This window comes from Patagioenas fasciata, chromosome 3 (genome assembly GCF_037038585.1).
Source record: "Patagioenas fasciata isolate bPatFas1 chromosome 3, bPatFas1.hap1, whole genome shotgun sequence".
NCBI classification, from domain to species: domain Eukaryota; kingdom Metazoa; phylum Chordata; class Aves; order Columbiformes; family Columbidae; genus Patagioenas; species Patagioenas fasciata.
The window spans coordinates 15,020,439-15,043,902 of record NC_092522.1 but is presented as its reverse complement, the minus strand read 5'-3'; the positions used below and the strand labels follow the sequence as shown (position 1 = coordinate 15,043,902).

The 23,464-nt window shown below is 49.7% G+C and overlaps 2 protein-coding genes across 15 annotated transcripts in view; one reads left to right on the top strand and one right to left on the bottom strand.

Annotated features, from left to right (window-relative positions):
* The window catches only part of LOC136099302 (ninein-like protein), a 23,084-nt gene extending 1,555 nt beyond the window's left edge, over positions 1–21,529 (top strand). For 6 of the 13 annotated variants that reach the window (XR_011738142.1, XR_011738146.1, XR_011738147.1 and 3 more), the window contains exons 3-19: positions 2,621–2,757; positions 2,841–2,978; positions 3,267–3,405; positions 4,082–4,192; positions 4,818–4,907; positions 6,745–6,841; positions 7,310–7,452; positions 8,515–8,642; positions 13,472–13,579; positions 14,281–14,350; positions 15,548–15,790; positions 16,832–17,044; positions 17,828–17,944; positions 18,038–18,286; positions 18,757–18,943; positions 19,878–20,160; positions 20,969–21,529. Coding sequence is in view for 2 of the 13 variants with exons in the window: in XM_065833334.2 (XP_065689406.1) it covers positions 2,690–2,757; positions 2,841–2,978; positions 3,267–3,405; positions 4,082–4,192; positions 4,818–4,907; positions 6,745–6,841; positions 7,310–7,452; positions 8,515–8,642; positions 13,472–13,579; positions 14,281–14,350; positions 15,548–15,790; positions 16,832–17,044; positions 17,828–17,944; positions 18,038–18,226 (1,854 nt within the window). In the remaining 11 variants the exon portion in view is untranslated. Of the gene's footprint in view, positions 1–2,620; positions 2,758–2,840; positions 2,979–3,266; positions 3,406–4,081; positions 4,193–4,817; positions 4,908–6,744; positions 6,842–7,309; positions 7,453–8,514; positions 8,643–13,471; positions 13,580–14,280; positions 14,351–15,547; positions 15,791–16,831; positions 17,045–17,808; positions 17,945–18,037; positions 18,287–18,756; positions 18,944–19,877; positions 20,161–20,968 lie in introns of those variants that run through there. The other 7 variants (XR_010651069.2, XR_011738148.1, XR_011738150.1 and 4 more) reach the window with 7 other exon arrangements.
* Positions 20,209–23,464, bottom strand: GINS1 (GINS complex subunit 1). Of its 2 annotated transcripts, XM_065833344.2 has the most exons (7): positions 23,345–23,464; positions 23,201–23,265; positions 23,005–23,100; positions 22,562–22,652; positions 21,923–22,039; positions 20,948–21,022; positions 20,209–20,685 (listed from the first exon to the last, which is right to left on the bottom strand). In XM_065833344.2, the coding sequence occupies exons 1-7, from the start codon at positions 23,417–23,419 to the stop codon at positions 20,617–20,619; spliced, it is 588 nt and encodes a 195-aa protein (XP_065689416.1). In that variant the 5' UTR covers positions 23,420–23,464; the 3' UTR covers positions 20,209–20,616. The 2 variants fall into 2 exon arrangements, with proteins under 2 accessions (XP_065689416.1, XP_071661950.1); XM_071805849.1 differs by lacking the exon at positions 21,923–22,039.

The following is a 23,464-nucleotide window of genomic DNA, read 5'->3' as shown; positions in this document are numbered from 1 at the left end:
GCATGGTGCTAGCAGGCCTGATTTGAGTTTATGACAGGGCAGCCATGCTGCTTGGTTCCCAGGCATCCTTGTTGTGTCAGTGATATTTGCTGTACTCTTTGTCCTTACAGGGGTGAATACAGATACAGGGGGCTTGGACCTCACAGTTCTTTTTACACAAATAGTTGTGAGGAGGCTGTTTTTTTAGGATGGCTGATGTGTACTGTGTTTTCATGCGGAAGCCTGACCTAACCTGCAGCTCCTGGCAGGTGCCCAGCCCTTCCTTGGATGTGGCTGAGGCTCATGCCCAGGCCCTCCCAGAGGAGGCAAGTGTAGGAGGGGAAGGCTTTCCTCAGCCAGCATTTGGCTGAAGGAGTTGAGGAAGGACGTGAGCAGGGAGAGGCTGGGGGCTGGCTTATTGAGAGACGTGGGGGTGAGTTCTGGGCAGTGAATCTGTAGAGTCAAAGGACATGACTATCAAAAGTAAGCTTGGCCTTTCCTGGACCGCAGGCTCTGGTCCTGAGCTGGAATACTCCAGCATGGCTACATTTCCTTGGGGACACAGATGACTTCTCATGGAGAGAACCTGGTCTGTAGTGCCTGACTGAGTCAGGGTTAGGTGGGAAGGGAACTCTGGAGGCATCTGGGCTAGTAACTGTATCTCTTCAGGGTCCCAGATTAGGCATGGGATCTCTCCTTCTCTCCCAAAACTGAAGCAGGATTCAAGTGGCTTTTATACCTGTCTGCATCCACTACTCGAACTCACATTTCAGACTTTGTGGAGAGGAGTTTGTTTCTTTGCGTGTGCCTGGAAACAGAGCAACATTGTAGTTTTCAAGAAAAGTTTTTTAATTGTGTTCTATTTTCACTGTAAAAAAGGTGGATTTATTTTAAGAAGCTGTTTGGATGCTTTGAGCTGTGCTCCAGCAGCTGGTGGGTTTCCCTTGTACTCATTTTTTGGGAGCTCAAAGATGTATTCACTAAACTGGAGAAGGATGGAGATGGAAGAGTGAGCTTTGAGGTTGCAGTTTGGCTTGTTCAGCCACATGACCACCTTTTTCCAGGGTACGTCAGTGTCTTTCAAGCAGCCAAGACTGTCGTAACTTCATGGGCTGAGCTGAAAGGCAGAAAGATTTCTTCGTAAAAAGGATCCTGGTTTTCCACTTGTCAGTCAGTGTTTGGTTGTGATCTGGACTTCACCCACTGCTTGGTGACCAAAAGGCTCCCTTGGGAGCTGCCTGAATAGGAGCAAACCCTGTGCAGGTAGAGTAGGATGGTAATACAGAAAAAGAGGGGGCTGCTGGGCCTCATCTTTTTACAGGAGAGAGAGGGATGCATATCCTAGCAGAAGATAAAGAGCATCCCAGTTCATTGGCTTCAGAACCACTGATATGTTTGCACCTCTTGTGACTCAGGATGTCCCCTTTTTATTGCTGCTGTGGTTTAACAACAAGTGCATGAAGCAAGCTTCATGCACATTTCTTTTTGTTTGATGTGAAATACTCCTTTTTCCTTAATGCTTTTAATTCCAAGGACTGATAAGGCATTTGCAAATGCTTTTGAAGTAACTGTGCTTTACTGCATTAAGGCAGAAGTGAATAGCTGATTACTCTGACAGCCAGGACAGCTCCATCCAGGATCCTGAGTAAAACAACTCCAAAAAAAAAAAAGAAAAAAGTAATTGTTTCAAGTTCTTTTTGCTTAAGATTTTGAGGTAACAGTTCTCTGAGGATAGGCTCCCTCCAAACCTGGTGTGAAATTGGTACTCTTGGAGACATTACCAGTTCTGTATCAGCTTTCTGGCTTCTGCTTTTTGGTTCAGCTTGGCTGAATCTCATTTACCTTTGAAGCTGACCTCAGCCCAATTTTAACTTCTAGATCAAACAAAATGTGGGATGACAGTCCCCATATGACAGTTTTCACTAGACCCTCTGATGCTATATAACTTTCCACATTGTTCTTTCTGTGGATACTGAATTTTCATGGGTTAGTAGGGAGACCGAAGTGCATGGTCTGTGCCTGTTATCCTGCTCCTTAGAGGCAGCTCAGAACATCATCTTCCTGGCAGCTTGGTGTTGTTTTTAGAATGTTCTCCAACATTGAAGGGATCCCTGGAGTTTCCTTTCAATATGGAAAGCTGTCAGTTTTTCTCTGCCAGTTGTAGCCCACTGACTCACCTCCACTGCTTTTTTCCACAGTGTCAGAGGAGAGTGCACAGGGAAGTAGTTGATCCTTCTGGCTGAGCTTTGTGGGCCCACATCTCTTCTCCAGCATTGAATGGCACTAGATTTGCCAAACTTGAACTTGTCATTGCCGTGTGAGCCCCGGGAGAACTTGGAGGAGATCCTTAAGGTCTCTGGTACTGCCTTGTCTAGTAGTGAGTGAAGTGAGCAGCAAGGCCTTTCAGCAAGCAGCTGTCTGGAGTGGAAGAAGCACTTGTGGTCAGGTTCATGATGGGGTGGCAGAGTTTGGCCACCCCAGGGCTGGGGCAGATCTGGGGTGGGTGTGACCTAAGCTTGTCTATGAGATGGGGGTGGATCTCTGAAAGACTGGTGGAGGGGTCAGATGGTATAGCAACAGAAGTGCTCTTGGCACTGTTAGAAGAGGGAGAAAGTGATTTCGGTCTGCACTGTGCTTGCAGAGGCTGAGTGGCAGCACAGAGGAGCAGGTGAACCTGGCAGAGCTGCCTGCAGCTTTGGACAACACATTAATGGTTCCCAGGAACGGACTTCAGCATGCAACTGTCACCTCCTACAGTCACAAACTGCAGTGCCTCAGGTAAAGGTGCTGCTCCCTGTGCGGTGGGCCCTTCTGTGGGATGTGTGAGATGTCTCTTAATGTGCTGCTTGCTGTGCCTGCAGGATCCAGGTCAGGCAGATTGCCAGGGAGAGGGACAAGGCAAGGCTGGACTTGGAGAAAGTGGAGAGACACTGCCTAGAGCTTGACAGGGAGTTGGAAGAGCTGTACGTCGCTCTCAAGCACACCCAGAGCAAGCTCAAGTAGGAGAGGTCGTTTTGGTGGGGCAGGGAAAGTGGTTTTCCTGTGGGTGCCCACAGCATCTTTCTCCTGTCCCAGTCTCCCCTTAAGAATCTCCCACATGTTTTGCCATTGTGTCAGTGGCAGAGAAGTCCCTGAAGATCCCACCTGCCCCTCTCCCCACAGTCCCAGCATCCCTCCAACTAAGCTTTCATCTCCTGCTTTGTGCATGGTGAGAGGGGGTGTCTGGAACACATGGCCATCTGAGAATACGAACTGGGTGCCCCAGCCATGTTGCTTTTCTTCCACAGGGATGCTCAGGCAGAAACAGAGGCAAAAGAGCTGCTTTTGCAGCAAGCAGTCAAACACCAAGCAACACTGGAGGCCAGTACGCAGTTTCTTCAGGGTAAAGAGGCCATCCTGCAAGGGAGACTGAACCACACGGTGCAGGTAAGTAAAACTGCCCTGGATGAGAAATTTTCACTTCACAGGAGGCAAAACAGAGGTGGTAGCAAAGATGGATGGTTTGTGTCACTCTTGCTGGGAAGGACAGGAGTTCTATGCAGAAAAATCATCAGCCACATCCATACTATTAAATTAAATAAAGAGCTCGTTCCCTTGCCATGACATTATTAAACCCCCATGTTGTCTGTTGTGAAGAGTTTGGCCTTTGGTAACACCTGAACACTTGTTGGCTGCGGGTAAAATTGTGCCGGGGACCATTCCAAAAACAGAGATGGTGGTGTCCACGTGCCTGGAATTTTTCCAGTGCTGTTCAGTGTAGAAGTACAGAGATAGCTCAGGCCTTGCTGCCTTTGTTGGCTGTGAGGGAAACCATGGTTTCGTGAAGCAGAGGTAGAGATGACCCTGTGGGGCTGCCTAGCTCTGATTCTGCAAAACCCACTCCTACATCTGTCCTTTGGAGACATGAGTCAAACCCCAGCCCGTCTGGTGTGTATTAGCAGCGTGGTTGTCCAAAGCAGGGTCTCCTGTGAGCTGTGCTGCATTTGACATGCTGATGAGCGGGTTGTTTTACAGCTTCCTGATAAAGGCCCATGGCTGATGAACTCATGTTGTCATGCGAGGACCCACAACGTCAAGAGAATCTTCTCCCTTTTGTCTGCAGGAGAACACAGAGCTGAAAAACAAGGTTGCGGACATGGCTGAGAAACTGGCGGCCTCTGAAAAGCAGGTTTTGCAGCTGCAGAAGTATCTCAACTGCATTGTGAAGGACAAGGTAGCCTGCCTTTCTCTGTTATGGTTAAACATGAACTTCTCAGGAACTCATAAAAAAACCTGAACCTTTTCTGTGAATTTTATTTTGGCTCAGTTGTTCTGGTTCCCCCTGCTTTGAATTCTCCTGCACGTTAATAACAACCTGGAAAGGAAAAGTACTGGCTTTTAATTTAGACCTTTCAAAGTTTGAAAAAAAAGAATGAGAAAAGTTTGCAATTATAGAAAATTCTATGAATCTACAGTCTGCAAGTGAGAACTTTAGAATCTGGTTTCCAGAAAAGAAAAGCTTTCTTTTTCACAAGTATTGAAGTAAAAGGTTAGTTTTAGTGTCTTCCAATCCACTTAGGCACCTGGTAAAATGGATCTGGGGAAAGACATGAGCCTGTGATCTGGTTAGCTAGTTTGGGAAAGCTAGCATGCCTGTAGTTTGGTGTCTCTCACACATGAAGAAAAATGTTTTTCCTCCTCTTTCTGCATCTGACCCATCCTCCAGGTGTCAATAGGAACCCTTCCATTGAATCTATGGGTGTAGCACCATGACTGCGGTGATTTAGTAGAGCTTTTGCCTCTCCATTTGGAGAGGTGATGATTTCCTTGCTGAGAAGTGTTTCCCTCTGCTTGTGCAGCTGCGTCAGGTGGAGCCCCACAGCCCAGAGCTACCGAACCAGAGTGAGCTCTTTGCTGAGATTGTCCTGGAGTACGAGCGGCAGTGCCAGGTACGGGTGGGCAGCTCTCCAGCGATGCTGTTGTGGAAGTACAGCTCTCACTGGCACATCTCTTGGGCACTTTGTCCTGGCAGAGAGGAAGGAGGCAGTCCTGATCAGAGTGCAGAGGGGGGATCCCTCTTGCCTTGCTCAGTGTCCTTTGGCAGGACACAGTTTTGCCCCCAGTAAAGCAACCTGTCTCCTTGCTTCTGCAGTTGGTTCCCTTGCTGGGATGCTGGCAGAGAGGAATAAGGGTGGGTTATAAATTCTTCTCTTCCTGGCACCCTGTAGCCACAGGCTATTTTGTTTGGGAACCATGTAGCTCTGTGTATAAGGACAGACCACTCTGGGCTCTGTTGCATTTCTTCTCAAACACGAGTAGAAAGCTGTTCTTCTTTGAAAAGCATGTTACCAGCAGAATTCTTTTTGCTTTTCCCTTCCTCCTTCTTACCTCACTTTAACAACCTCTACAAAACTTGTTGCTGCTGGACTCTGCTAGAGAGTCAAGGTGAGCATGTCCAGGTACCTAGTGTGTATGTGGTCCAGGCATTGGTGTTGTGTGTGTTGTATATCTTGCAGAGTGCTGTGCTCCTGTCCAGGCCTTTGGGCTCTCTGGGACGTGAGCACAGCCTGTTTCCCTTCTCTCATTTTTAAGTGACTTGTGTGTCTTGCTTGTTGTGAGTTGCTGGGTACTCTGTGCCTTGGCTCCTGAGTTCTGTGCTTATCGCATTGCCTGTTTGTTTCCATGTGCCACTTGTCGCTGGTGAACACCACTGAGTAGAGACAATGACTTACCAAATCCCCCCAACAGGGGCTGAAACCTGCATTTTAAGCAACACTATTTCAGGGATGCAGCACATAGCCCTTCTTGTACTTAGAGGCAAACGTGCTGGAGCACTCTCTGGCGCAGCATTGCTGCAGGTGGCACCAGAGGGTTGAAGATGCTTGGTGCTGCAATATAAACCGATGTTTGCTCGAAGTGGACAGTCCAGAGGGAGGCAGGATGCCTTGTATGCCGTTGCTTCTGGTGTGGGCTGGAGGGTGTGAAGTGAAACACGCAGTTGCCCAGCTCATGACACCTGCATGGAAGTGGCTCATTGCACTGATGTGGTGGCTCACAGCAAGTCAGCAACACCAGCCGTAGAACTCCCTGCTCCAGGCTGATGTTGGCACTGAGATGGGATAAACTCCTGTGCTTGCCTCTGAGGCAGGACGTGCCTCATGCTGTACTTCCCATGGGATCAGTACCTCCTCACCTCACTTTATTCCTCCACAACCTGGAGATGTTCCTTTCCAGAGCCCTGTGGAGCTTGTTTCACCATAAATCCTGCTGTTGCTTTATCTGCATACAACAGTGCTTGTTGGCTAGCCCAGAGGTCCACAGGAGCATCCTCAAAATGTAAATGCAAACCTCTGGGCTGTGTGAGGGATTGTACGGAGATAATACTGTTTCTTGTGTGTTGGTCCCAAGCAATAGTTGTACTTAGGTCAGGAGGCATCTCAGGAGGTTCAAACCTCCGAGGTGTCTGCAAAAACCCCTGGTATTGTGTGCTTTTGCATGCAGGGGCAATTGCTTGTGGCTTTTTGTGTTTTATGGTGTCTAGTGGTGGTGGTCATGGTATTCTGGTCTTGTATTTCTACTTTGGCTCTTCCAAAAATCTCTCATCTCTGCCTGTGTGGGAAGGAAGAAAATCCCTTTGCCTTATTCTGTGACTGTGCTGGAGAGCAGGCTCTGCTCTTCATGCTGCAAGAGGTCCTGAGTACACACAGCTGCTGGGAGCTGTGGACGCTCAGCCCCCTGCAGCCCTGGGGAGCTTTGAAGCTGCATCATGACCAGTCTCTGCTTCAGGTGCTGTGGAACCAGAACAGAGTGCTGCAAAGGGAACTGGAAGGGCTGTGTCTCCAGCTACAGGAGAGCAGGGCTGAGCAAGGGCTGCCAGCAGGAGGTAAAATGCAGGAGGGTTCAGTGTCTGTCTGTCTTCTCAGCAACAACAGGGTTCCCTCCAGATCGGAGTTCCCATGGGAATGTGGGTCAGCTTCTTGTGCCTGTGCTCTTGCTGCCAGTTCTGGTACTGTGCAGCCATGGAAGGGAAGGAAGGGCATGTTGGGTGGCGAGAAGGAGGGAGATGGAGGAAAGGAGGCTCTTCCAACTTGAAAACTAGTGATAGTGACCTGTGGACTAGGCAGCTGGGAATGAACAGGAAGATTTTCACTTTTGAGGTTGTTGAGGAAACAGAGAGGAAGTAGCCCCAAATGGTGGGTTGGGAGATTAATTTTGAGCATTAGGAAAAACTCCTGGCCCAGAGGGGTGACGCAGCACTAGGGTGGTTGCCAAATAGGTGTGGGATCTCCATCTTTTGGGGTTATATGGACTTGACTGGATGAAGCTGCAGCCATTCTGTCCTGTCTTGTAGGCCTGTCCTCAGAGGGCTCCTCTCTGCCAGTGTGCTGCTCTCCCTGCCCTCTGGTTCCCACTTCTGTGTGCACAGAGATGTCACTCCCAATGGAGCAGCTCCAAGAGCAGCTCTGTGACCTGAAGGTGCAGCTGGAAACCAAGGTGAGGGGGCGGGGGGAGATGTCCTGATTTCATGGTACAAGTGTTTGGTAAGCACCCTGCTACAGCATGGCTGATGGGGCACCTGCTCTGGGAAGGTTTCTGGAGAGTTCAAGCTGGGCAGCAGGGTGGTACCTTCTTTCTCTGCTGGGGTTATTGCATGTCCTTCCCCAGCCCATCTTAGCTGGTATGAGGGTTTGGAACTCTCGCTGGCTGGCAAAGGCTTTGTGAAAATCTCTGTCACCTTGTAAAATGTTCGTGTGGGTCTTGCTCCTTAGGGGGAACCAGATATTAATTCTGATCAGTGTTGCTATTGTAGTAAAACCAGCAACAGGACCAGGAGGAGAAGCAGCTAGGTGTCTCCTGGGGGCATAGGGAGGTGTCAGAACCCTGTCTCCCTGGGCTTGCAGCACACTTTAAATCTACTTGGCCTAAGGGGACAGTGTGAGCCCAGCCCTCCTTTTAGACAGCAGTGAGTGCTCATGCGAGAGGCTTCAGTTTTCACCTTCACTCTCCCTTTTGCTGCTGAACTGAGAGGTCGGGAATGCTGGCCAGGTTTCCACTGCACTGCAAGAGTAAATCCTAAACTGTCACACAGGCGAGGAATAGTTCAAGGAGCACAAAGCTGCTTGCAGGTCTTCTGCCTGCTTCACAGTCTTGCCTTTGTGCTCATCAAATCTAGGAGCTCTCAGCATAATTTACAGGGGAGTTGTGGGGGGCAGCAACTACTCATCACCACATCTAGGACAAGGGACCACTCTGTGGAGTGGAGGAAGGATATGAGGAACAGTGGTGGATGATGCCCTGGCCTCTCCCATCTCTCTGGGGTCCCTTGCAAACAAGGAGGAAGGGGAGAGCTGCACTGCTTGCTGTGAAGAGCTGGGACCCACTGATATCTGCCTATTAGAGACTGCTGTGTGAGACTGACTATTGCTTTAAGTTCGGTAGGGACCAGAACTGCCTGTTTAGAGTGACCAATAGGTTGATCTGAGTCAGAGCTATCGGAGGAGAGGGGAGCTCTCAGGAGCATGGTGCTAATATCCAAATCCTGTCTCATCCTAACAGATAAACTATTACGAGGAAGAAATGACGAAAAACTTTGAGAGAGAGAGGAAGGACAGCGAGGAAATCTTCAAGGCTGAGACGCATAAGATGGAAGACCAGAAGAGAGACCTGGAAGAAACAGTTGCCAAGTACTGGGTTTTAACTGATAGCCTGAAGGAGCAAGAATGTGTATGGAGCCTGGAGCTGGGGGAGAGGTTTGGGGTGGAGCAGACCAGGGTGGGACAGCAGCACATTGAAGACTTCTGCCATCCAGGGCAGCAACTGGACCAGCAGAGATAAGAGCTGAGGATACAGCCCAGTAACAGAGACAACTTGAGGTCTGGCACCAGTCTCTCTTTGGGGCTAAGCAGGAAACTTATTGTGCATCCCCTGCTCATACCAGAGTAGGCTGGGCTGATTTCTCATAAGGCTGGAGAGCTGCTTTAGTTTGGAAGAAAATCTGGGCAGTACTGCAGGGCTGCAGATGTTTGAAGTAAGATGCATAAACACCCCTTATATGAAGACTTTAAGTTGTCCTGCACATTCTACAAGCTTGTGTCAGAGGCAGTGCTCAGCAAAGATTGTATCTCAAAACAGTGGGAGAAATGAGAGCTTTCTTCAGTGTTTTCTTATTATCTCTCTCATGGTCCTTCAGCAAACCTGGCTCCACTTGCTAGATCATCACAACCTTCTGTTGTAAAATCAGCAAAAAATGGCTTAAATTTCTCTATATAGCCAAAACAGATTGGCTTGTGGGAGAGTAAGGTTGTTGCTAAATGGCTGTTTATCATCTCTTCCTGTGCTCGTGGAGCCAGTTCTGCACTCTCCCCAGAGACCCGAATGGCCTTGCAGAGGAGACTGGAGAGGAATTGGACAGGAAACTGTTGCCTGTCCATGCTTGCCCCCTCCTGCTTCCCAGCACACCCCACCACTGCTCTCAGACTTTCCTCCTGCCTCTTCCCTGCTGTGCCTCCCTTCAGCAGTAGAGTCCCTTATGGCTGTATGCAAACAGGATTTTGCTGGGTCATTATCTCAGTTTTAGGGCTGAGAAGCTGAGATATGTGGTAGGTGTGGGAGGAAGGATGTGACTTGGCTAAAGTCTGTGGCAGACCAGGAGAATAAACTCAAATAACAGGAATACAAGGCATTTGAGATATGTTATCACGATCTCTGGTGAATGGTAGAGGGACTGGCTGTAGTGGGGAGCTTTCAGAGTTGTTGGAAAACATCTGATGGATGAGTCTTTGAGATATGTGAAATAGTGTGAGAACTTTCTGTAACATTTAAGTGATTGCCTTGACTTTGTAACCTGAAGAGAACTTTGCGTTACCTCTCCAGCAAAAGTATGTTCTGAGGCTGGCTGAGGTTTACAAGCTGTGTTATCAAATCCAGGTGACCAAAATGGTTTTTATCTTTAGGAAAGTTGCAGGGACTGAGCGGAATCAAGAGTTGTTACGCAGTGAATGCCAGCGTGAGGATAGCTGTAAGGCATTGTTGCAGCAGCACTGATATGGGAGGAGGTGATTTCCCAATGATAAAGGCTCTGAGCGGGGACCTTCAAGAGCAGCATGCCCGGGAGAGGAAGCAGTGGAAATAAAAGGACATGGTACCTATGTGGAAGAAGAGGCAGATAAAGTTGGAAGAGAAAGTTAACAAGGAACAAGTAATGATGTGTGAGATGCTGGCTGTTGAGAAGAAAAAGAGAAAAAAAACCACCAGGATGAAATGGGAATAATGCAGAGATTGTGGGGCCAAGGGTTCTGGTGTTGGAAGGGACAAGGTGTCTGGAGAACTGCCCTCTCAAGGGAAGGGAGCAGGTTGCCAAGACTCAGATGAGCAGGTAGACCAAGATCTGCTGCAACCTCAGCACCGAAGGAACAGAGAATAAATGAAAAATTGTGTAATTGATGAACCTGTGCAGACATCTGTTGCAGTGAATGGCCTGCTCTGCTGGAGCCAAAGCTGAAAGCATTGGTCAGTGAAAAATGAAATCTTGATAGACAAGGGGATGTGCTTGGGAAGGATGCAGAGAGAGTAAAGTTAAATGGTTTGCCTTCAGACAGCAGACACAGCATCATGTCAGGACAGAGACAGACTTGATCTGGAGGACAAGAAGAGGGGAAAAAAGAGCCCTGGGAGACAGAGTGGCACAGCATCATAGGAAGAAACATGACATTCAGGCTGTCAAAATGGAGCTGGATATGGAAAGGGACAGGGTAAAACTGGAACTGATGCAGCTCAAATATGTCATATACTGGCTGGAAAATGAACCCAGAGCTCAAGAGATTTGCAGGTTTGAGCACAAAGGCAGTTTGTAGAACTGAGAACACAGTGCTGCAGCTGCAAGAAAAGCAGATGCCTTGTGAAACACAAGACTGCTTAACAACATGATGGTCCAAGACACTCTAACAGCAGCTGTGTTTTCTCTTGACACTAACAGCAGCTACGTTCTGTCGTGCTGTCCCCTGCTTGTCTTTTACTAACTGTGGGAGTGTGGTCAGAGAACTGGGATGTGCTCACATGGCTGCAGCTGACTATGCATTGGTCTCCTCTGCCTTGTACAGCTGCACGTGGGCGTCAGAGATGCCACGGGAAGCTCAGCATGTGAATCCTGATGTAAAACTGACTTTGAAAGCAGCTGCTGTGGGTGTTCTGCCAAGCAGGGGGAGCAAACACCATACAGCCCAGGCACTGGTCCTCTCGCTTGTTTGGAAAGGAGGAACTTCCCCATTCAACTCCTCTGCCTCGCCCGTGCAGTGCCACAAATTGCAATACTGTCCTTCCCACCAGAATGGACAGTCTGTTCCTTTGTGCTCTCCCCTGAGGCAGTTGAGTCCTGTGAGGACCTAGGGTTTAGCAGTAGCTATTGGATAGGTCCATCTGTTCAACACAAAACTGAGCTTCCTTCCCACAAGTGCCAGTATTTATTGACTCACAGGAGACTGGGAGTACCAGTGGGAGTGGAAGGATAATGAGGCAGAGAGGCTGCCTTGGATTTGGGGTCGTAGCTGTTGTAGTGTCATGGAGGCATCCCGAGGCTAGTTTAAGGGACAACAGGGTCCAAAACAACTTTTGTTAAACTGGTGAGAAACAGGGTTTTAGCACTCCAAAAGTGACTTTAATACAGGTTCAGATATCAGTTGAGGAAAATTATTAAGGGGCAGCAACTAATACAACAGGTGGTCCACAGAGTGCATGCATGTGGCTTCACCAAAACAATGCCGGAGCCGTCTCTGAGTCCCGGAGGAGTACACACTTGCCTCAACACAGTGCAGGATTATTCTTAAAGAGATAGATATTCTCATAGTGAGTACAGAAAGTGTACACACATGATTCTGCGAGGGTATATTTATAATACACTTGCAATCCTGCGAGGGTTAATTTACTTACACATGCAAATGTGCATGGAATATTACACGTGCTTATGTGGAAGCACGGGAGGAAAATACACTCGTGATTGTTCGAGGAAATAATTTATACACGTACTCGTATTGAGCACGGAAAGTATAAATATACTCGCAATCCTGCGAGAAGTTTTACTCACACACGTGGCGGCAAGGCAAGCGGAGTCTCCATCCCGGGGAGGGGCGCTCTCGGCGCCAGCATCTCGCTCGTGCTCCGAGAGACTCGCGACAATGGGCGGAATCTTTACGAGAGTCCCGTTTTTTTATTGGCTGTTCAGACCTGACTGTAGGCATTCCAGAAGCTTCTCTGCACCCCCACACTGGCTGTGGGGTGCCCCTGAAGCCTCCAAACATCCCCCACACTGGCCGCAGGTGCCCAACGGCTCGCTGGCTTGGCACTCCCTTCTCTTAACGGCCCTGGCCAGGGTTCTCTGGGGCCAAACAAAAGAAGGTGTTAGCCTCAAACAGCAGAGAGAGAGGGAGATGTGCCTACTCCTTCCATACTGAAAGAGGAAGGGGGAGAGAGGGGGGTTTGCATCCTGCCACATGTAGCCAGCACAGTCACAGAGCCCTCAAGCAAGCTGACTTCTCCAGATGTGGCTCTATTGCAGTTGATGGGTTGGGCTCACCACCTGGTTAGCCTGTAATGAAGTACTGGTGTGTCTTGATGAGCCAAATCACTTTGTTTCCACTTCTTTGCAGGCTTGCAAAATAATTTCAGCCAGCTGAAAGCCACAGAAATTCAGGGTCTGATGCTGTTTGCCCTTGTTCCCCTTTATTTCCCTTCCCTTGAAGACCTGATTCTTCTGTACCAGGGACTGTTGATTGTCCCCACATGTTTTGTGTGAGTTGTTGGATGTTTGTTTCTCAGATTTCTTTAGTTCTAGCTGTCCTTGCAAACCAAGCAGGAATGGAACAGGGAGCCAGTGTGGAATGCCAAGAGCAAACTGGGCTTTTGCATGTGTTAGAGAAGTTCCTTTTCCCTAGGTTTCCCATAGCAGAGACTCTGTGACATGGATTCCAGAAATTCTTCTAAAATAAGTAATTTATTCACAAGATACTGCATAGAGCAGCTTGAGCTGTGTCCCTCCTGAAGAGGGACCCTCAGCAGGAAAAAACTTGGATGATTATACTCCCACAATTCAAGCCCCCACCGCCGTGCATCACTCTAGGCCACTTGTAAAATAGAGTCTGGGGTCTCCGCACTCCTCATTGTATCTCTTCATTTTTGTCAGGCGGGCTGTCAATTAAAGTTCTGACCTTCAGTTGCTATTTTGCACCTGCAGCTGGAGAAAATAAGTTCTTGGTAACAGCCAAAACATTATTCTGCTAGTCGCAGTTCTGTTCCTTATCTCAAAGGACACAACTCCCCTTATCTTCTAGCTTGAAGACTCTGTGGCATTTTTCCTTAACAAAGTAGAAAGTTCAAAGGTTCACAGCTTGCAGAAGTTATGCTAAGCAAACTTACTTATGCTAAGTGAATTCTATATAAGCAGTATACCCAATAATTCAATAAGCTAAGGCAGTCCATTCCTTACCACATGGTTTTCTCACTGTGCTGTCTCTCCCTGCAGGGGAGAGCTGTGCCAGCTGCTGGAGGAGAACAGCTTGCTGAAAAGTCAACTTGGAAGACTCCAGCGAGAGCTGAGGCAGGCAAAGGAGAAGGGCAGCAAACACGATGAGTAAGAGAGGAGCCAGCTGTGGGAGGCTGGCAAATGGTGGATAGCTAGTGTGAGTAAAAGGAACAGCCACTCAGGTGCATTTACCAAAATCTAGCTGGCTCACCCGCCTTTTATTTTCTTGTTTCTGAGCAAATCAGAACTCTCACACCCTTCACTCCACGCAGACAGCCAATGCTGGGGCAGGCTTGGCCAGACAAAGGCTTGGGCAGGCCAGAGCACAGGGTCTGGAGCTGGGTTTGGGCAAGACTGTGGAGATGGGCATGCTGAGGGAGGGAAGGATGGGCTTCTTTGTTCCACAGACCTTTTGGCCAGTAGCCTGCTGCTGCTTTGGGAAGCTTGAGGTAGGTATTGGGGTCACCCGCTGAGCCATAAATCCAAAGAGAGCTAGGTTTCTGGTGCAGATGGTCACAAACAGTCTGCTAAGCTGGTTCTCCCACTGTTCTTCATCCCCTGCTTTTTAGGCCTCTGACAATATTGGAGGACTTTGGATGTCCCCAGCTGTCTGCCCTGGGCTGGGCTGAGTCACCTGTTGGGGCAGAGATGCCTGACTCGCTCCTGAATCAATTCAGGACTGTATCTGTTTTGGCATCTTGTTGTAGGACAAAACCAGCTGTGTGGCTCCCCAAAATGGGGCCCTTCTCTAGGGGGCTGTGGTTTGCTGCTCTCTGGCCTGAAGCTGATCGTACCCTTCTCCCTGACAGGAAACACGTGAGTGAGTTCAGCGGAGAGAAGGTGGGGGAGCTGGCTGAAATAGGAGAATTAACAGCATCGGTAAGAAGCCGTTAACACTAACAGGCTCTTGGTTGAGGGATTTAGGAGGACAGAAACTGCATGTGCTTATAGAGAGGAACAGGAATGTTTATTTCAAAAATTCAAACCCAGTCTTGCTTTGACAAACCAGCTTCATTTTATACCTTGTCAAGTAGGGAAAATTTGTGTGACAAAAGCTAGTTGAGGTCTTACAGAAGGGAAGATGGATGTTACTGCAAAATCTCTAATGTGGTTGACTTTGCGTACTTGCAGTCTTTCTCCCAGACACTTTGCTCACTCCTAGTCTCAAAACCACATGCTCACAAGCTCTTGGACATGTGTGGACCCAAGGCCTGGCCAGTTTTGCTTGTGTGCAACACGGATGAGGGTTGCAGGCTGTTAATTCTTCACCTTGTCCCTGGGATTCCTCATGACTGGGAACCACCCTCTGGTTTTTGGACGTGTCTTTTGTACTCTTTGGAGCCATCGGCTGCAGCAGGGTGGCCTTTGCTGGCCCTTACTGGCTTCAGCTTCTTTCAGCCACAAACCTGCTGCTCATTGTCTGCTTTCCTTCCTCTGGAGAAAAGCTGTGTTGGTTGCCCATTTCCTGGGAGGCTAGCAGGGGAATTGGATTTGGGGTGTGTTGCCACCCTGCTGTTAGATGCAGGCTTTCTTGCTGACCTGTGCTGTGGTCTGGTCAGAGCATGGACCAGAAACTGCACCTTGCTTAGCATTGCTGCTGGGGATAGTGCCCTAGGAGTAATGTCTGGAGCATGGTACCATTTAGGGGTGATGTAGGCTGTTCTTTCAGCCCTTAATCTGCTCCTTCATCTGGTGTTTTCACATGTGCACAGAGACGTATTTCCATTCATACTCTGTTCTTACCAGTCTTAATATTTGTTACACATCTGTACGGTTGCCCCGCTGCCCCATCCCTCTCTCCCCTGCATTCCCTAGTGACCTCCTATCTGTGTGGGTTTTCTTACCCAATAAAACAGTGCCTGAACCCAGACACTGGGATTTGGTCAGGCTGGGAAACAAGGGCACTTGTCCTGAGTGCCTGCAAGGCCCTGCAGCGACAGCGGTGTTCTGAGTGGGAACCCAGCAGGGACACTGTGGAACAGGTTATGTTTCTGTTGTCTCTCTTCCCATCCCAAACCTCTGTGCATTAAATGTTTTGTTGTTTTGTTTTGTTTTGTTTTTTTCAACCTTTTCCAGAGTGAGAAGAGCAAGGGTGAGATCTCCCACCTGCATGTCAAGCTGAGCCGTGAACTGGCTGAAGACAAGGCTGGCCACTGTGCTGGCCCTGGCACTGTCCGGCTGCGGAGCCAAAGGCTTGCAGAGGCTGAGCAGCTACAAGGAGCAGAGATTGCCGCAAGGCTGGAGCACCACCAACAGCATGCAGCATGTTGGATGGAGATGGAGATGCTCCAACAGCAGCTCAAGGCCTCGCAGAAGATGGTGGGTATCATTAAGTTAGTGGCAAGGTGGCAGGCTGCTGAATGGTCCCTGTGATGTTGGTATTGCCCTGCTTGGGGCTGTATTGGAACCTTCCCCAGCCAGAAAAGACTGTCCTTTTCCTCTTTGTGGAGGACAACTGATTTGCTCTCCTGCTCAGATATGTCTGAAGACAGTTCAGGTGGAGTTTGGGATAGGTCCTTGCTTGCAGCTGCCCCTGTGGTGTCCCCTTTGTCCTTGTCTTGTGCAGGCTGGCTGGGCAGAGGAGATGGAGGCTGAGTGGAGGGGGCTCATGCAGGAGTGGCAGGCGCTGTGTATGGGTCCCCATAGCTCAGCTGGCAGAGGAGCAGCAGAGTGGCAGGGTCAAGTAGGGGCTGAGCAGGAATGACAGGGGCCAGGCAGGCCGTGTCTGAGGGGAGGGAAATGAGGTGATAGGAGCAGGAGAACAAGGATCAAAAAGAGAGAGAAAAGCCAATATGAAGAACATCCAAATGTGTTATTATCACTCTCCTGCCTTCTACCCTGGGGACAGACTCAGGGACTGGCTCTAGGTACAGCTCTAGGTAGCCCTAGGGCAAAGCTGGACAGACCTGCTTCCCAGTACCAGGTTTGCTCTTTGCTGGTGGCAGGAGGCAGAGGACATGTAGTAGAGGCAGGGACTGAAGCTCAGCTTGCCTGGGATGTATCTAAGACCAAATCCAGGTGAGCAGCCACCTCTGTTTTCTGCCATTGTGGCCATTGGTGCTAGAACTCCCTCCTGGAGGATCCCTCCAGCAGCTCCTGCTCCTCGCTGCTCAGCAAGGGGAGCATCTCTCAGCAAGATTTCTCCTCTTGAAGCTCTCAGTGCTCTCCATCCCTTGCTTTGTAGGATGTCCAGCAAGCACCACTCCCACGATGCTGCTGCTCTGCTGTAGCTGTGCTGATGTGAGAGCCAAGGTGGGGCCTGAGGGTGCTTCCTAATCTCTCCCATCATCCGCAGCACACCGTGGGCCTGTCCCATTGCTGGCACAAAACTGTAACCAGCTGTCGGTCTTTGTGTTACAGCTCTTAGAAGCCAAAGAAAGCCTGAGCAGGACCCAGGCTCTGCATGCTCTGCAGTTGCAGCAGGCCAAGGCCCAGTTGAACAACATGGTGCCAAAGAAACAGTTTGAGCAGCTGCAGACAAGCTTGAGAGAGGAACAGTGCAAGGCCCAGAAGCTCCAGGAAAACCTCCACCAGCAGGCTGAGCAGACGTGCAGGCAGCTGGCAAGGACCCAGGTAAGCAGAGAACTGCAGGAACTCAGTCAGCAGTGCCAGGGAGGGAGCACTTTCAGCCTGGAAGGTAGCTGTGGTCAAAGCCACCAGAGGTTTGGATAGATGTTATATATCAAGCACCCCTGTGGCAAATGCACTTGATCTTCTTCAGGTGAAATTTTCATTCTTCATGAACCCAGTCACTGTCCTGCTCTCCCTGCTCTAATCCACCTACCCCAGACCTTGTGCCTAGAGGAACAGGAGTTATCCAGGGAGACAGTGTTGTCTCAGGCTGGGGAAAGAAAGTTTGAGCCCTTTCTGTGGAGATGTAGCCTGCACATAGTGGGCTGGTTTTATCTCTAGAGGACTGAGCAACAAGGTGTTGGGCTTTTGTGAGTATGTCCTTTGTTTCAGGACACTCTGATTCAATTGAACTAACCTGGATGAAGATGTAGCAAATTATAACCTAAGGAATTAAAATGAGCTGACACAAAAACTGCAGCCAAGGAAACTATGTCTCTCCCTGGGTTTTTATGGACATGGCTGAGAGAGGGGAGGCCATTGGCTTGTTTTTATAGAAGACATTGCTGGGAATTATGTGCCTTGTCTTAATGGTTGGTGCTGATCTAGTCAAGTGCTCTAGACACTTGTCTCACTGCTCTTTGCATCCTGCATCACCTCCGCTGATTCCCCCTGCTCTCGTTCATGGAATGTAAGCAGAGCCCTGGAGAAATGCATGGTCCAGGATTGCCAGGGGCCATGTGAGTGCTGGGATAACCCAACATTAGGTTTTGTTGCCTGCTACAGGAGGAACACAAGCATCTGCTGCAGGCAGCTGTGAAGCAGGCAGAGGGGCTGGAGCAGAATCTGAGTAGTGCTGAAGCTGCGTTGGCGGAGAAAGCGGCTCAGCTCAAAGATGCCCAGGTGAGTGCAAGAGGGGTTAGTGCTGTGTGTCCCTGCCTGGCTGGGGCCCCTGTGTGGGAATGCTATACCTTATGCCTCCTCTCCCTGCTGTAGGCCCAACTCTCCAGGAATAAACTGCTCATCAAAGACCTCTGTGAGGAGAAGAGGGGGTTTGCAATGGCCCTGCAGGCAGCTGAGCTGAAGCAGAAGAGCACTGAGGAGAAGAACCAGGTGTTAGAGGAGCAAGCCTCAGCTCTGAAGCAGCTCATCGGAAAAATCACACCAGCATCCCTCAGTGGGTGATGGGGCACCCACTGTGGCCACCCTGTCCCTTTCTGTGGTTTGTCAGGTGCGGAAGGGAAGGTATGGCTGGGTTGGGAAATCAGCCTCATCGTGCCTGAGCGTGCCAGGATTTTCCTGGGTAGAAAGTAGAAAACAGAGAAACCAGAGTCCTTTAAGAAAATTAGTTCTGTGGACAGCTGAATTGTCCTACGGAAAGCACCACCTTTGGTGCCTTCCTCAGTGGCAGTGTGCTGTTGTAAGTCAGGTGTGTCTCAGGGCAGCCATCCCACAGGAACTTTCTGTGCTCTGGCAGCATGGTTGGTAGTAGTGTGGATGTTCCCTCTCTGCAAGGGTTGCTGATGGGGCCACACTTATGGCTAGAAAGCCAGGGCAGGAGGACTTGCCAGTTCCTGCATCAAGCTCACTCCAAGCAGGAAAGCTGCATTGTGGCATTAAAATGTTTGCAGTACTACAGCACTTCCTGCCATCTCCTGTCTGCTCTGTATTTCAGTAGCCTACCCCAGCTGTTGGTGAATTTTTATTCCCTACAGTTCCTTCTGGGCTCTAGGAGACTTTGGCTCTCCTAAAGCCTGAGCCTAGGATCCAAACCAACCTGTTGCCAGATTGTTGCACCTGCGGTGAGCAGGATGGGCTGAGGGAAGAGCCTCCAAGGCTTTGGGGCAGTGCTGGTGACCCCTATTCAGCACTGCACTTCTTCAGAGGAGATCAGGAAGCATGGTAAGTGAACTGTGTCATCTTGCCTTCCTTGTTGGCCTTCACACACTGGCAGTGAGTACTGCTCTTGCCAAAATAAGTTATCTAAAAGGCCACAAAGCCAAGCATTCACATCAACAAATACCGAATTATCTATTTACCCAGGGTGTTACCCTCTGCATGTTACCCTCTGCATCATTGTCACAGTGTCCCTGCCTTGCTCTGTGCAGAGCAGAGGGTGTTTACATGGGGGCTATGGTTGCCATCAGCTGTGAAAGGACTCCTAGGATTTTGGGGGCTCTGGAGACTACTGCACAGGAGACACTAGATAAGCCTGACAGGATCAGGGTAGCAAAGCAGAAGCTGGACAAAGTCAACACTAAGAAGAGGGCCTAAAGATAACGCAAGCTGTCATTGGTTCAAGAATAAAAGGAAATAAATTGGCTATGAGCTAAAACTTAGCCACTGCCTTTTAAGTCCCAGTCTGCCAGGGCAGAGGGGTTCCCTGCCCTGGGACTGTGACAGGAGATGGCTCCTTGTTCTAAACATGCTTTTTCTGTCCTGCTGGAAGGCAGCTGAGACTCCTGTTTCTTTGACTTGGGGCCCCTTGACAAGGGCCATGAGGGAAGCCCCTCAGAGGGTGTGGGCTAAGGCAGGGAGGTTCCTTGGCTGAGAGAGCAATGCAGTAGTGCCACAGGCATTTATCCTGTTCCCGTATTCTTCCCTAAGTATTTGCTTTTTGGCTCCTGTCAGAGATAGGGGCTAGACAAACCTCTAGTCTTACCTAGGGCTTATATTTTTGGGTATGTTATCTCTCAGCCACTACTCAAGAGTGAACAGCTCTATTAGAATAAGCAGACAAGGAGAGCAGCTCTTCAGCTTTGATCTAGTTTTGTTCTAACTGGAATCCTAAAAACCCTTTGCTCCCTTTCCCACCCCTGCTCCAAATGATCCCTAGGCCCTGCCAGACCAATGCTGGGAAGGAGACTCTTCATAAAGGGACAGAGGCACAGCCCAAACGTGCTGGGAGCAACCCTGGCCAGGCTCATGATTGAGATTGCAGTGCTCATTCACTCAGCACCTTGAGAAACAACATTTACAGGCCTTTGGTAGGAGAGAAGGCTTCATGTCTAATCCTAGAAAGAAGCTCACGCACTTGGAAGAGCAGCTCCACTGAGACACCTAAATAACCAGTCGATTATTACCCTGCAGGGTCAAGATGGGTTGGACCAGAGAGCCAGGTCAGTGTATTTAATGAACACAACATTAACTCCTGAAAAACATTAAACTGAAGGCTGAAGCAGTTCTTTATTTTGCAACCATGGAGCTCTCCTGCCTTCCAGAGCCCCGCTTGTTGGTCTTTTAGTCACACACGCACAGTGTGAAAAAACTGCTCTAAACAAAAAGGAATTCACAAAACCTACTTGTAGCTGTGGGGCTTGGATAATGCCCCTTCCCCACCCCTCACCCCCCACGATGCTGGATTCCCAGGATCACTGCATTACCAGTATGCATCCTTTGGTCATGAAGAGCTGGCCAGTGTGGTTTGCATACTTTATAAACTGAGGACTGATCTTCATGTCAGGTATCAAAGGCCAGTAAGAGTGGGCAGGGTGTCCACTGCAGAAAAGCTGAAGAGTTCAGTCCCTGTTGTGGGCAGGCCACCAAGCAAGGGTTGTCCATCCCGTCCTGCACATTTAAGACAAAATGTGCTCGAGGACTCCTTGTCGGATTAGCTGCTCACATTTCCAGCGGGGTAAAAAGTGCTGCACAGAAACAAAATTCTTCCTTAAAACCCAGGCAGACTGGATTTGTTGCTGCACACAACTAGCTCTGTTTGTCTGCTGCATCCTTGTATGAGAGCAGGCAGAGCTGAACTGCAGTCCTGAGCCATGCAGACAGTTTGCAGTGTGTGCACAGAGCTTTACAGGCAGGACCTGTGATGTGCTGCAAAACTGGGATGAGCAGGGGGATGTCATGGGAGAGAAAGGGAAGAAAGAGAACAGACCACACTCTTGACGCAAGTACCTGGCTGTTCTTCTTCAACAGGACAGTGGTACCATCATCGATCTCAAATTCTCCATAGTCTTTTAAACACCGCACCTACAACGAAAAAACACAGCTTTCAGATCATCAGATCTCCCATAGAAAACTAGATATCACTGCTGACTTACAACATGTGCCCTGGAACTGTAAGTATGGACACATTCCTACCCGCCTGCAGGAGCCTCAATATAGAGCAGACTTGGAAATGCAGAACTGCACTGATCCCACAGTCTGTGGGCTCTCCCTGATGTTCTCTTCCTGCCTCTGCCTGGAGCAAGAAGCACCAGTGAGCAGATCAGTCCAGTCCTCCACAGAGACTAGAGGAAGAACAGCACAAGAGACAGGATCTGGGCAACAGCAGCAGCACTTCCAGGAGAACCTCCACCCCCACATACCAGAAAATGACAATCTGTTAACACTGAAACTGTGTTAACGAGCAGGCTGATTGCCATTATGTGTTCTTTTGAAGAGAACATCAGAACAGAGCACTTCAGCTACAGGCTCTGATTTCTCACATGCTCTTGCTTTGTTGTATCAATTGTATAAAATGATTTATAGTCTCAACTATCAGAATCTATTTAAAATAACAACAAAGAAAACTAGTTAACAATCCTTAAGGTGAGGAACAAGGTTTCTAGTTGATCTGAGGGTTTGTTAAGTTTCTGCAAAATGCTGCAAAAACTTCTCTCTGGGATTCACATAATTCACCCCACCACACTGGTTCCCTGTGGACTAGAAATGCCATCTTTCAACCTACTTGGAGCCCCCAGTAGAAGAGGAAGTAAAACAGCGGCAGGCAGAGTATAAGTAATGAAATGCAGGAGCTTGTAGAAGGTTTGGTGCTCTTGAAGGCTTTGCTCAATGACCTTCTATCTTGGGATTGGGGTGAAATTCTCTAAAAAAAGATGGTTGGCCAAAATGTTTGTTCACAGACAGAAACAGCCAATTTGTACTTACTTCGATGTACAGGCTTTTAGGAGGTTTTATGTCCTGTGTAAGGTCCAGCCCCTCCTCTCCTCCTACTGACCTCATGTAGGTAGCCAGAGACTTTTTGTAGCGACTGAACCACTCCACCTGCAGACATTAACAGCGATCCCTCAGGCAAAGCTGAACAGCCAATGCTGAAAGACAGGACCCCAGTGAGCGAGATCTTGTTTATTTGTGCTGTCAGACCACTGTTCCCAAGCAGGGTCATGCCAGCCAAAGGTGAATGCCAGCTGTTCTAAAGGGAAAAACTGTCCCAGAGGCAGAGCAATCTGGATTCAGGGTAGGACACATTGCTAATGTTAGCAGCTCTGTACGTTGGTCTTGAGGTGGCATTTGAGAGCAGTGTGTGAAGACCTAGGTCTGCTGGCTACAAGGCTGATCTAGTGAAGACTACCTGATCCTTAAAAGCACCAAGTGTCAGTTTCACTCAGTATCCATTTAGGATTCTACCTATAGACAATGAATGAACAAATCAGTATTTACAGGAAGGCACATTGTCATGTTTATAGTCAGGGAACACTAGTCTACCCTATTTTGACTACTAAATAGATAATGCATCAGGAGGAGTACGCTGAAAGAGGGCAAGAGTTTAAGGCAAGGCTGACTCACTTCCTCAGCTGACATGTGGAACTGGATGGTGTTTGGCAGGACACTGCCATACTCCCACCTTAGTGCTCGGATCCGCAGCAACCGGTCGTACCTGGGGAAAGAAAAAAGAAAAAGGGGCAAACTCAGCATCTTTGCTGATGTGAGCGCTGGCAATATCCTGGGGCAACACTGATGCCCCATTAAAATATGAGATTTTTGGCCTAGCCAGTGACTGAAACTTTTAAAGAGATGGAGGAGACAGGCCCTTGTCTTTGTGGTGGTGTTCAGTGGTACCAGCAATGAACACCAAGAGAGCCAGCCCCGCTGCTGCCCTGCTAAATGCACCTCACTGGGGAACCACTCTCTTGGGCCCAGAGTCCCACCGACCAGTGTTTGGGGACCCTCCGTGTGCCGGCGGGGATGAACCTGCGCTCCGGGGCCCCGGCAGCCCCCGTGGCACTCACAGGTAGGCCAGGATGCAGCGCTGGTTTCGGAGCAGACAGCAGTGCCGAAACCGGATGAGGAAAATCAGGTCCGTCCGTCCCGCCTTCGCTTCGGACCTGTCAGAGGAAGAGCCGCGTTAGAGAGATGCGGGGCGGCTGGTGGGCACCGCCCGGGCTCTGCGGGACGCGCCGTCCCGGGCCTGGCCGCGACACTCACACGTCCGCCTGGTTCTGCTCGTACAGCGCCCGCATCTCTTCCAGCGCCTGCCGCAGCTCCTCCACCTGCAATACCGGGCACGGTCAGCGAGAGCAGGCCGCCCCTGGGGCCCGTCCGCCCCCCGGCCCCGGCAGCCCCGCTCACCCGGAAGGGCGGCAGGTGCCCGCCGGCAGCGCGGTGCAGCTCCCGCACCAGCCCCGCCGCCCGCTCCCCCGCCATGCCGCCGCGCGCGCGGGAAACGCGGCCGCTCCTCAGCCAATAGAG